This window comes from Dermacentor andersoni, chromosome 1, assembly GCF_023375885.2.
Source record: "Dermacentor andersoni chromosome 1, qqDerAnde1_hic_scaffold, whole genome shotgun sequence".
NCBI classification, from domain to species: Eukaryota; Metazoa; Arthropoda; class Arachnida; order Ixodida; family Ixodidae; genus Dermacentor; species Dermacentor andersoni.
In genome coordinates this window covers 203,647,935-203,661,696 of record NC_092814.1, presented here as the reverse complement: position 1 = coordinate 203,661,696, position 13,762 = coordinate 203,647,935, and the positions used below count along the sequence as shown (strand labels likewise).

At 42.3% G+C, this 13,762-nt stretch overlaps 1 protein-coding gene across 1 annotated transcript in view; it reads right to left on the bottom strand.

Annotated features, from left to right (window-relative positions):
- Nucleotides 1-96: 96 nt before the first annotated feature.
- Nucleotides 97-13,762, bottom strand: part of Sap-r (prosaposin) — a 122,578-nt gene continuing 108,912 nt past the window's right edge. The window contains exons 30-34 of the mRNA XM_055062983.2: nt 13,377-13,557; nt 12,971-13,125; nt 10,917-10,997; nt 3,611-3,739; nt 97-409 (exon numbers count right to left, since the gene is read on the bottom strand). Coding sequence (XP_054918958.2) covers nt 371-409; nt 3,611-3,739; nt 10,917-10,997; nt 12,971-13,125; nt 13,377-13,557 — 585 coding nt within the window. The 3' untranslated portion in view covers nt 97-370. The remainder of the gene's footprint in view (nt 410-3,610; nt 3,740-10,916; nt 10,998-12,970; nt 13,126-13,376; nt 13,558-13,762) is intronic.

Sequence of the window (13,762 nt, the reverse complement as noted above, 5' to 3'; positions counted from 1 at the left end):
GACATAAACCTAATGACAATTACCAAATTGCAAAAAAGATTGCATTGCTTTCGTGCTTGCGTATGAAGGTACCCACAACCCAATCAGCAACCCAAGTAAAACCAGTACTCAAGTTTTATTGCCATTTCCAAAATGTGCACAAAAACTGACATAGAAAATAGACTCGAAACATTGTGTACCCAAAAGCAAATGGGTATAAAAAAGAGCAAGGAAAACAAAACAAAATGCTTTGGTTTTTATAAGTAGTCTATCTGTTCTACGCAATTATAATAATATAACGAAAACGAAAAATTGTGAGTAGCATTGTGCCGTAATTCTAATCAACAAGCACTACTTAAAATGAGTATCAAACAAAACCTAGGAAGAGGCACTACTGCTTCCAGACCTTTTTCACACAATATGGGGTGGCCTGCAAGTGAAAAGAAAAGAAAGGGGTTATTTCAACATTTGTAAGTCACTGAAACCAAACAATCACCTGAAACAAAATTTCAGAAACTCTTTCTTCACCCTGAGAAACGAGCTCATTAATTGGAGTTCCTAGATTTCCTTTGTAAACAACAATATGGCTCTACATAGTACTGCAACATACCTACATATTACACACATGTTGCAAAACATATGTATCAAAATTAGTAGCCTCTAAAATGGTACACATGCCATAGAAAAACTTGCAGTTAACATGAGATTCATTTTACAAAAGCAAATGTACACATCAGACAATGTACCAAACACAGCAACTATAGTCTTCCTCACAAGAAGATGACAACACAGTATGTGGAATATCTCGTCTGTATCTATCTATGTCTATGGTATCTATGTCTGTATCTCAAAACATTCACTTCAAGGGCACCACTTTCACATGCGTCAAGTGGCTAAACCTACAAAAACAAACATGATTGTTTGTTTGTGGTGTGTCCAAAGTTAGGTTAGTGCCAAGTTAATTTTTTAGCTTGTCTCATAGGCTATATTAATTTGCAGTTGAGGTTTTAGTAGATTAACCAACTGACGCTCCACTAAATGCACATGAATAGCCCTGGAAATTGGATCACAGCTATTGATCAGCTATACCATGAATAATCATTAGGCATGGTGAGAAAAAGGTTGAAAGGTATGTTGTTGCAGCATGTACATTATAATGTGACAGTATGAAACAGTTATTTGTACTATCTCAACATCAGTGATGTTACATCACATATACACACTATTTGTTGAAGGCTCATCCATCAGTGTTTTAGTTTTCATACAATTTTCTGATGATAGTTTTAGGAAAAGGTCCTCTTCTTTTTATGTTTAGCATGCAATTTTGAGGTGATGGTTACAAAAAACTATAACAGTTATTATTGATAATAGCATAGGCAGAGGATATTACATGGATTTTCCGAGCACCTTTAAAATATCTAGTTTGTTATACATATAGATGGTATGCGACAATCAGTACAAAAAGAGAGGAACACAGAAGCAGCAATAGTTCCAACCAAAGCTTTACTGCCATTTCACGAAAAAGTATTTATTAAAACAAACAACAACAAAAGAAATTCCATTAAGACTGGCACAAACAACAGACTGCAAATATGTGCATGTTCTTGCATTCCATTTTTATTTCCACACCAAACACTTTACTTTGTTAGAAGAACAAATTCCCTGAAACAATGATGTGGCAGCCATTGCTAAAAACTTTGGAACAAAGAAAAAGGTCAGGTGGATTCAATGTAGCTGCTAGGTGCTCACTTGTAGACTCTGGTCATTTGAACTCGCACTCTATTTGAATGCATTCTTCGACCCTTTGAAGTGCTAATTAACAAGATTTCCCTGCATATAACTTTGTGCAATGACAGTAGAAAACAGATATATTAACACTGCAGCTTATTATGCAGGTCTGGTATCAATATGCAGTCAAAAATCAGAAATAGGATAATGTATGGCTTAGACAGAACATAAAAGTTCAAGAAAGGATGGTGTTTACAGAAATTGTAAGCGCTGCACCTCATAAACATGCAGAGCATATTAATATCATGCAACCATGTGCAGTTTCTATATTTTTATTTTTTAAATTGTAGTAGCATGTTGCAAATTCAACATTGTAAATGGTAACATAAAAGCAAGATCTCTTACAAGATTTCAGTCCCACAACATGGCATATGCAGTTACTGGCATTTAATCTGCATAAAAATTAAAACACTGCAGAACAAAATTCGAAACAAGACCAACATGGTGGACCTTTACTCACAAAACACCTACATGCATATTAACATATTTACTGCAGCTAACACATTTTTGTGTCATTGCCAGTTCCTGCAATCGCATGAAATGGCTACGCAATGACTGTGCATCAAAACTTTTGAGATTAACTAACCAATGTGCGAATCATGTGCACTGTGCTTTCTAATTGAATGCACCCAATCTCACATTTAGTACATCTGTCGCTTTTCTATCCATGACACTGTTTCTTCTTTCGTGTAACATGTTGCTTTGTCAAACATTAGACATGCAGAGAGAGAACTGCCCAAGGTCAAAGAGCTAGCAGGAAATTGCTTCATAGAAGCTTAGTTAGAATTAATGCTACTGCTAACTACTAAGTGCAGCAGCAACAACAGGAGCACACAAAGCTTACAGGGGAATCAGTAGCTTGGCATACTAAATGCACCGCAGTGAAAGATGATTAAATACAGGCATACTTCATTACTACACCTTTACCACAGAATACAGAGGGGAACAATTTTATTACTTAGTACATAGTAGTTACAAAGTGTCCAGCTGTGTGCAAAAAGTATATCCAACTGCATAGTGATGTCCAGACAAAATGAAAAGCCTAAAATCAGGCCATAAAAGAATAGGCCTATTACGATCACAAGACAGGAGTCACTGCATGCCTACTGACTTCTGAGCTGTCCTCTGATGCTTGAATGGTAATGGAAGTAATGGTGGATACCACATAAAATGAAGCTGTTCATCTCTGAAGTGACTCAATTGAGAATACTATAAGCCGGAATATGCGTTGCTCCCCATGATTATACAAACTCGCAGACAAAATGGCACTACAGCATATTAAAAGAAGTTGTGTTAGACTAACTGTAATTTTGTACAACTTGTAGCAGTGATGTACAATGGGAAACACAGCATATAACTCAGCCACACACAAACCAAGTTTTACCTATTCCTGTTTTACTGAAGAAAACATTGTGTCTATATATGTGTTCTGGTTGTTGAAGAGAAAGACTTACCTGATGTAATTAATAAAGGGAAAATCAGACATCCACCTGTTCGTAACAATTGCTACAAAGGAAACCCAAACGGGTACCTCAAAAGAAATGCCTTGCAGTTGAAAAAGAATTCGTCTTGGTCCAGTTCCAGTCCTGGACCAGGACGAATTTTTATTCAACTGCGAGGCTTTTTTTTCGAGGAACCCATATCGGTTTCCTTTGTAGCAATTGCTATGAACGGGTGGATGTCTCATTTTCCCTTTATTAATTACTTCTCTCCACCTTGCGGGTTTCCGCAGAACTATTACGTCAAGCACTTACCCGATGCATTCTCATGGATTTATACAATGCAGTATTTAGTGAAAGAAATTCCACACTAATTCTGATGGCACTAAACCCAGGAAATTTACCTTGCAAGCTGCAGCATTTTCCTTTGAATGACACCAATGGGCTGGACCTCGCGTGCATGGGTTGCTGCCGATTAGCTTCTTCTGCTGATGCTTGTATGCCACAGTATCACCCGAGCAGATATCCAGCTTCTGAATGTAACAGAACAAGAGAAACTGTTAGAAGCATGCAATCGTGAGGCTCACAGAACACCGCTTCACATGTCCCTGCTTGCCTATGTATGAAAGTCGGCAATTGCAAACTGCTAAAAGGAGATGAAATGCAGAAAACAAAGAAGTAATAAGTGAAACATAGTAGATGTTCCTTGAAGAATGTGGCTCGTACGTTAACATTAACACATAACTGTGCCACTTGCGCGCCAGCTAACAGAGCCATAAAGACTCTACTAAAAGCATTTCTTTCTAGTTGCCTTCTAAACTTCCAAAGCAAAAAAAAAAAAAAACAATATGGGGTTGCACGTGCCAAAACCACTTTCTGATTATGAGGCACGCCGTAGTGGAGGACTCTGGAAATTTCGACCACCTGGGGTTCTTTAACGTGCACCTAAATCTAAGTACACGGGCGTTTTCGCATTTCGCCCCCATCGAAATGCGGCCGCCGTGGCCAGGATAAACTTCCAAAGCAACGTCTAAAAACAAACACAAGTTGCCAAATTTAAACAGTGTAAAGTTGTGGGTTCATAAAAGGTAAATCCACATGACAGACCGAACTGCCAATTCCGTTCATGGGCCGAGTGTCACAGGCCTCTGAGGCACCAAATCCTGCTGGGCATAAGAGTGCCACAGACTAGGCACTCGCAATGCAATCACGAGCCATTAAGTAGGCTGAAGGTGGCATCAGAAGTTTGGTCCATCATGTGGATCCAGCTTAAATGCCAACTGAAACAAAATTTTAGACCAAGCAAAAATCCTTGCTTCAGACTGTAAATATGGAGCAGCCTTCATGCTAAATTGTGCGTTTGAAATTCAAGGGGATGCGATCATGAAAAGCTTGCAAAAATAAATGTTTTTGATAGGAGTGCACGAATACTCGAATATCACCTAATCGAATTGAACAGTGAACATTCTAATGATTCGATTTGGAAGCCGAATATCTACTATAAGATTTTTAGAATAGTCGATATATTCGATATGGAGACCTGCACAGTGCCACATGTTGCATACGCCATGGAGCCCCTCGTGCTCGATGCCACCCAAGTGAGAATTTCACTTCGGTTTCAGTGTAAAAGGAGTGTCGAGTGTGCGACGGACGGGCCGCCCTGTCTGATGCAGTAGCGGACTTTGTTACTGCGAGTGCCCCCCAACGTCGGCCCAATGCGTGGACCACGCACACACAGTGCCCGAATGCCCAAATTTCCAGAACACCGCCGCGTTAGCCGGGGCCGCCTGTGTCGGTAAAAGGTTTGTCCGAGCCAACAAGACTGATTGAAATGGTAACGTGATGCGGACAGGGAATGGCGACAAAAGGAACGCGTGTTTTCATGAGGTGCAAAGATTAGGCCGATTATCCTTCCCGCAGGCACACATATTGTGTTGTATATGCAGCGACAAACTTCACACGGCGCTTCAACAGCCGTCGATCACTGATGAGCCAGCCATACACACACATTATTGGCAAGCATTCCACGATGGTTTGCAGCCCATTACCACATTAGCTAGCGGCGAATTTTCATCACGGCCACACTTCCTTGGCTATTAGGCCTAATTGGTGCTGCTTCATCGGACGTTGACAACTAAGTTACGGTTTGGTGCCAAATTGATGCAAATCTATTCGCACAAGCCGTGCAACACTCGAAAAGACAACAAACCGCCTCGCAAACGAAAGCAAGAGACGGAGGATGAATGAGTAGGAGGAGGGGAGAGGGTAGCGAGAGGCACATGAACTTGCAGTGACCCTCCAGGTTTCAGAATTTCAGACAGGTGGCGAATCACATTGAACCTGACAATAAAACGGCAAAAAGGGTGCCTGTTCTTTACCGTCGGCGCCGGCTATGTGCGGAGTGGTGGTCGAGTCACACGATGCGCGGTCCTTTTGTGTGTCGCGCAGATTGGCCTTACGATAACCCAACTGCTGTAAAGTTGGTTTAGCCTTTCTGCATTTTAAAAACTGGAAAGAGAAACTTTCTGTTCAATAAATAAAAGATAGCCGCAAAACGCAGGTCCACTAATAAACTGAGAAGCTCATCGGTACTCAGTACAACAAAACGTCCCTAACTCGTTAGTTTCAGAGGGGAAAAATGCACTAGATCATATTCAAGAAATTCTGTTGATAAAAAAAATATTTTCCAGAGCTTCACATCCTACAGGTGAGCTGTGCCGTATTTACACGATTGTAAGTCGACCACTTTTCTTAAATCTGAAAATCTGAAGTGGGGGGGGGTCGACTTACAATCGAAACCAAAACATGGCGTCGCCAAAAAAGCGAGACCAACGGCAGCTCCAACGTAGTTACAATTTTATGTTTGCTCTATTGCCCTACTCGTAGCTTTTCGCTATCCCGCGTGTTTGTTCGCTTTTCGGAAGGGTTTTTCAACATTTTTTAGAGTTTTACAGTGCACACAACACTCATGGGGGGTGTCGATAGCTGATGGAAGTGCCGCTGTTCCATTCGCGGCGGCACCCTTAGAACGGCGACACTTGTGGGGAGTATCAGTAGTTCATGGAAGAGCAGACACCGCTCGCGGGTTTGTCTTTCCCTGTTGCGCTTAGCCTGGCTTAGCCTGTCGTAATCAGCTACCAGCCTTCCTAAGTGTCGTCGAGTACCTCGACTCGTCGGGGCCCTCGGTGAGACTATAGGAAACTTCTACAAAGACGGATAGCCTAACAGCCCTCCCACCACTTCCTACCTATGGTCTACCTCCAGCCTACTCCTCCGGTTGAACCCACGGCCCTCTGATGCTGCTGGGACGACCCTCTACCTTTCTCCCTCCTACCCTCTCTCACTTTTTATCTCATCTCCCCCACCCTGCTGGCGCTGAGCCGTGCTCCCGCATGGGTTGCACATGATAGTGCTAGCCTTTCCTCCTTCGCCACAAGAACCACTTCTCTATAGATTGACAAAAGGCATTGGTTTGACGCGTTTCCTCAGATGCTTCCTCAGTCGTCATGAGTGCTCCAGACCCACTAATCATTCGGCACTCGTTCACAGCAGCGTTCAATACAGCTGCGGGCCGCAAGTGCGATGTTTCTGAATAGGTGGTGCGAGAGTGGCGACTGCAGCGAAGCAAAATTTTCACCTGCGACGGCAAGTGAGGAATTTTTCACGTGCCGAAGTCTGGACGATTTCCGGAGCTGTAGGCTAAGCTTGCGTCATACGTCACTGAAATGCGTGATCGGTCCCTGCCACTGAAGTGCGACATGGTCATGAAACAAGCCCGGATCTTCGCCTTTTAAGGATCTGCTCCGCCGTGAGTACAACGAGTGGCTGGCGGCAGAAGACCGCAAAATTACGCCAACCAGACCTGTCAAAAGAGCCTCCCTGACGGCTGTGCGTGGTTGGGTGCATACGGCATGGGCTGCTGTTCCACAACATGTCGTGGTGCGGTCGTTTGCCAAATGTGAAATTTCGCTGAACGACGACGCGCTGTGGGACCGTAGCAGTGATGAAGATGGCAGCACTAGTTAAGACGAGTAGTCCAGTGACCATGTCAGCTACTAATCAATTTTCGTTATCGAATGCTCCCTCGGGTATGCTTTCCTTTTTTTTTTCCCCCTGTCACGCGATATGGGGGGGTCGACTTACAATCGTGTAAATACGGTAATCAGTGCTGGCATACTAATTTGGTAATAAAATTGAAACTCGATTTAACAAAGTAATGACCACAATCGAATTATTTCGTTAAATGAGGAAGTATGGAACATCGAGTAAGGGATTTTTCGGTCCTTAAAAATCTAAAATGTCAACGTAGCGACACCCAAACGGTACTGTGGCATTGTATTTGCCGCTAACCCATGCCTGTGATATAAAAAGTCCGCGAGGGTGGCCCAACTACCGCCGTCCCTAGCGCTATCTGGCATGTAAGAATGCTAGCAACTGCCGAGTCCGTTGTTCTGTGCATGGGCGCGGTGTGTAGCCTTGTCAAAATAAAGCTAGGGCCGTGACTAGGATGCCTAGATGTTGAAATGCGATAGCGTTAGAGTGCACACTCGAAGAAAAACCTGTCTGCACCAAAAGTGAGAAAAAATCACACCGTTGTTTACTCATTTATTTATGGAAAAGCTTCATTCAATCAGGTTTACTGCAAGCTAGTTTCGTTAATTCGGGTTGATGACAACATTGAACCTTGTGGGTGCTTGTCGGGGAATGGAGATTTTTTCGTTAGATCAGGAACTTCTTAAAATCAGGTTTTGTTAGATCCGAGTCTTAACTGTAGCTTCCTTTAAAGGGGCCTTGAACCACCCCTCAGGCTTGGTGAAAAAACACAGTCTATGGATAGCATATGCTGCTGTGAACATCTCAGCCAAATTTTGTAGTCGTGCACGGCACTTGGATTTTGCAAGTGGAGTGCAAAGTCAACTTTCTCTCAAATGCTCTCTTTTAACAGAAGCCTGCCCCTCACTTTTTTCTGGACGCTTTATTTGGTAATATAGCAGATTTCCATCTGTGGCTCTTATTGGCCAGTAGCTGACATCAATAAAGAAGGGTGTTTGGATCAGTGCGCCTCTTCCTACTGTTACTGCGTATATTTATTGATGCAGTTTAATAAGCATGCTGAAGTAAGCAAAAATCTGCTTTCAAATTTCAGTAATGATTACATACTTCCTGAAGAAGCCGACTATCATCAGCTCAAGCTCAGCCACGCCTGCCCGCGCAGAAATTAAACTTTGGCCTCCGTGCTTATCGGTGTGGTAGCCATCAGGTTTTGCTAATTTCGGCTAGTTCTGAACACTCAACTAGCCTCAAACTATGCGAAACTTAAGGTCAGGCAACACAAACGCTTGCCAGCACGTACACTCACTCCTGGCCACTCCTGGTTAGATGCCTTGGCAGACTTCACTTCGTAAGGAGCTATTGATAGCACTTCAAAAATGCGCAAGTTTGATGTGGCTACTATCCGTTAGTAAAGCTGGCGCAGGACAAAGCTGGTCAGCACCACGTAGCACAGCCTTACAGAAGCATATAAGCGCAAGCACGCACTCTAGCCCTGTCATGCACAAAGCAAATCTTGTAGTTGCATGTAGCTGCAGTCTGCTACGTAGCGCAGGTACCGCGGCCACCGCAGGGTGCCGCGACAAGTCCACTGGCTGAGCGCACTGCTACTCGCTGAGAACAATCACATCTGGCGCATCATAGGTGCCACAATCTAGAATAGTGGCATCTAAGTAGACATGTAAAATCAAATTTGAACTGCGCACCATGGTGACGTTCAGCAGGCGGAGCTTTGTGCGCACACCCTACTCTGCTGTAGCCTTCGCAGTGCAAATCATTGAACAAGGAGCGGAAGCATCGCGAATGGTATGTTTGATGGCCGATAACTCTGCTTCTGCTGAATGCACTGAAGAACTCTTTGTGGCAAAGTATTTCTGAAACAGCCTAATTTAACTACACATGCATTTCTCGACTTCGATAAAAAGTGGTTCAGGGCCCCTTTAATAAAGGAAGACCGTACTGTGTATCTTGATTTCTATGTACCCAAGTTGCTGATAGCTTGCAACATTCTTGTTATGCAATGTTAGGATACTCCGGAGTATATGCAGCACCATATCTTCTAGCCCAAAATTTATGAGCATTAAATTTTGTAGAATATTTTCTCATATTCAATAATCGATTTGATATTCCGCTTTCTTTCTTGACTGAATTTGATATTCCATTACAAATCAACTACTCGGTATTCACACAAAGCCCTAGCTTTTGATACTAACACTGAGAAAAACGGTGCCCTTATCACTCTCAACATATGACGCAGAACCCGAAATGTTGAGAAATTCCTGCTGGAAATTTCTGTGAATACTAACACCCTACTCTATACGTGCAGCCATTTTTATTGTTAAAAAGTAGAATTCAGATAAGAATATTTCCTAGGCAAGAATAATGTAACAGTTGGATTCCAATTGCATCCTCTTCCGTTTTGCCATTGCCCGCATGCCACCATGAAATCATGATTTTCAAGAGTGATGACTTGGCATGGTAGAAAATAATGAAATGGATTTGAAGACAAGTGTCAGCATGGTACGGAGACTACGGCTTCACCTCCTAAATAAAACCTTCACCTACAAAGAAGTAACCATACACTTTCATATTTTATTCAAGGGACACTAAAGGGCAACAGCAAATGAATTTAAAATGGGGAAATGTTCATTCAAGATATTACTATTTTCATTTATTTGGCAGAAAATAGTTGATGAGCAGTGAAAAAAATGAAGCCTAATGTGTCCATTTTAGAATCTTGCACAGAAACCTCAGTGCCCACATGTCAGTGTTAGTACATAATGAATTTCAAAGCAATTTTCACATCTGTGGGCCCATTTCTATGCAGAAAATATTTGCAAGACTCACAATGTAAAATCTTTGCTTCCTTTAGAATGCAACATTATTTCTGTTTATCTATAAACTATTAATTAGTCCCGTGCTGATACTGTCCAAATCCATGACAGCACAAGCAGCTAGTGCGGGAAGGTGGCATCACTACCCATGTTTTGCTTTTGCAATTCACTATACTTTGAATTGGAATGCACTAAGGCACTCAAATGAATAAAATGGAGCCTTAATAAAATTGCTGCCAAGATTGCCATACTACATGCAAGCATATGCATAATACAAAAGTGCCAACCCAACATTTTTTGCTCTTATTTGAACTTGAGTTTCATTCTTGTGGTGGCAATTGGTTATTTTAAAGATCCTTTTTATTAATAAGATGCCTTAACAACTTTGACAATAAAGTAAAAAAAGAAATGGCTCAAAAATGCAGAAGCTAGAAGTTTGGTTTTTAAAAGTTCTATAACTGCAGATTTTTCAAAATGCAGATTTTTGTGTAGAACATTATGTGAACTATGAACTGAATGTGCGCTAATTCGTATTAGTTGACTATCGCACATTGCAAGAGACTTGACAGGCGCTGTTCCACTGTTTGCAATACTATTGGGTCCCCTACATTTCTGCTGTATTGAGGTAAAAATGAGCACACAGAGGAGACTTGGCACATTGACAACAGCTGTATGTCTCCAGTCACAGTGATTCTCGGCGCATCAGTGCAAATAATGCTCCATTTCCAATTATAATATTTAGATTGCACATTAGTGCAGGAAACCTTCCAACATGCCTTGCTAAAATAACTTTGTGTGGAGCAGCGTAATGCCCAACAATACTTACCTCGCACGCTTTCTGGCCACTGCCAAACTGTGCAATTGCCTGCAGAAGTGCTGGCCCATAGGTTTCAATCACGGCCTTGCACTATAGAACAATGGAAAAAATAGTGCACCCCTTTAGGTTGTAGAACCAAAACAACAAGGCAGGGCAGACCGCTGGTCAAACATTAAAGCATCAGCTCCAGCAAAAATACTATGATAATTATATCCAAAGGTTGCCTTTACGAATGCCAAGCAATTTTTTTTTCTTAGAAATCAGAAAGCCATGAGATCAACAAGCAAAGGTCATTTATCAAACCAAAAGTTTAGCATGTTTTAAAAAAAAGTCGTCGTCCTGGCACATGTTGCTAAGGGCTGCTCTTCACTATTGAAGACTAAACTTTACCAAACTTTACCAACAAGTTTACAAAGCCTTTTAAGTCACAGAAGGCTCCTAAATCATTTTTTGGACTGTAAAGCTCACAAACATCTCTGAAAAATTACTACAAACAAATCACACAAGCAACATAAAGACAAGCACAAGCAACATAAAAAGTGTACACGATTCCATAAAAGTGATTTTCCATGAAGGAAAATCATTTCACGACTTCATAGGAACAAGTAATGAGCAGGAATTAGGGAAACCAGGGGGCTAAATCTTTTTTATTAGTTCCAACCATATGAAGATAAAGTTAATGAAGCCAGGAAAAGCATAGGAAAAATTAACAGATATTTTTTTACTGAAAATGTGGATATGAATGGGGATTAAATTTGCAGCAGGCTCCATATTCTTAATAAAGGAAAAGTGAATAAAAGTGGAAGAAAAAATTCGAGGACACCTAAGTGCTTCTTACGAGTTGTGAATTCAAAAACATTGTCTAATTTAACACCACTGAGCAGTCCTTTGAGTTTTGCGCTGCGAGTAATGTACCATAGCAGTACGTGCTGCCCGAGCCGGCAAGCAGCACCAGCCTGCGGTGCCAACGCCGCATGCCACCGTCATCCTGCATGACGAAAATCCAATGAAGCAGCAGCAGCAGCAGCCACCAAGGCTGGCAGGCGCACGCAGCAGCTAAGCCAAGTGGGAGTGAGAGAGAGATATGGACCGCACGCCGGCTTCTGGAGAGTGAGAACAAGGGTGACGTGGCGTCCCAGCGATGCCCTCTACTCAACCAGCTGGCACGCTAGCATGGCAGCAGGTGTTCCTTTTCACCTGCTCTGCTCCGTCGAGGCACACTCGTGGCGTGGCGTCGCAGCCAATGGCAATGCAAATTAAGGTGCCATTTCACTACTACAGACGACAGATGCCGGCTTCTTCACTGAATGGGCAATTTGACGCTTTTGCAACAAAAAGAACTCTCTGCCAGCGGGCACTAAGGCCATAACCTCTGCATGTTGGGTGCGATGCTTAACTGAGCTACAATGGCAGCTGGCAGTGGAGGTGGAACATCTTTCAACCTCTTAGAACATTAGGAGTAGGCTAACAAACCCTCATGTGCTACCTCAAGGCATTAACAGTGCCAGAGTGTAGGGACCCTCACTATGCAATGAGTGAGAAAAATTGGAGGAACTGAAGGGCTCAATATTTGGTAAGAGCAGTATAACCAGAAGCCACATATAAGTAGCAACCATATGCAGCAAATAAACTAATCTGTTTGCAATGGGCCCTTGACTAAGCACATTTTCTGTCTGTACATAGAGAAAGCCCAGAACGAATAAACAGAACCTTGTAAATTATTGTTCATTCTAGACATATCCCTTCATGACTGAAATGCTTGAAATAGAGAAAAAGGGTGCTGTTTCAAGCTTACCTTACATGTAACAGTGTGCATTTGTAAGTTCCACACTGACAAACTTGCTACGTAATTGTGATATGCACACAAACAAAACAAGGTTTCCTTGCAGTTTGTACAGCGTAAAACCGGGATTCGAAATGGTGGTTACACAGACAGAGGCATACAACACCTTCCAGTTGCAGGATGCATAAGAATGGTGTGAAAAAAAAATTTTTTTTTTTCACAGCTACCATGTGCCAATACCTTTCAGCAATCAATTGCACAAGCAGAATGCAGCCATTACCTGAGACTGAAGTGTCTTGGGCACATGCTCACAGGCATTTGCCAATTGTTTGGCAACCTCCTGATCGTTCTTGGTGTCCTTAAGTACTTGCTCAACATAGCTGATTGCAGCTGTGCAGCTGGCACACTCATTCAGCTTCAGCTTCAGGTCAGATTCTGAGTCAACAAAGACATTGTTATCAATCAGAATGTTCAAGTGGTAAAGCAAACACAATACCAGCACTTTGCCAATGTAGCACTAGTACAAGCTGGTCCAAAATGCACTTAGTTTCAATGCCCAATGCCAACTTAGAAATACAGCTGAACATAATAACAAAGTCACATCCGACACAAAAATACCTTCATTATACTATATCTGCTCTTACAGGAGCCACATTCAAGGTCAGTGAGCTTTAGAAAACACTTACGTTTCTTGAGCCCGTCCTTTGGACAGGCCTTAACAGCCACACACACTATGCTGGGATCTATCTCCTGAGCGAGGAGAACCATGACAGCTGGTCCATACTCTTCTACAAATGCCATGCACTCCTTAGCCAAGTCCTCTGGCAGTTTGGCACACAATTTGTCCAGTGCCACTTCCACCTTCTCCTACGACAAATGCAAACACATGAGGTTGGTCTTTTAGCTGGTCAAATTCATGCAGCACATGGCAACAGCAGCTTTATAAATGCAGTAAGCTGCACGCTATTAGGCCTGTTAACATTCTTGTACAAAGCTCATGGAATGAAACGCAACAGGAAGCATTTAGTAGAACCCTGCATATATGTAAAGCACTTGAGAGTACCATGTCATG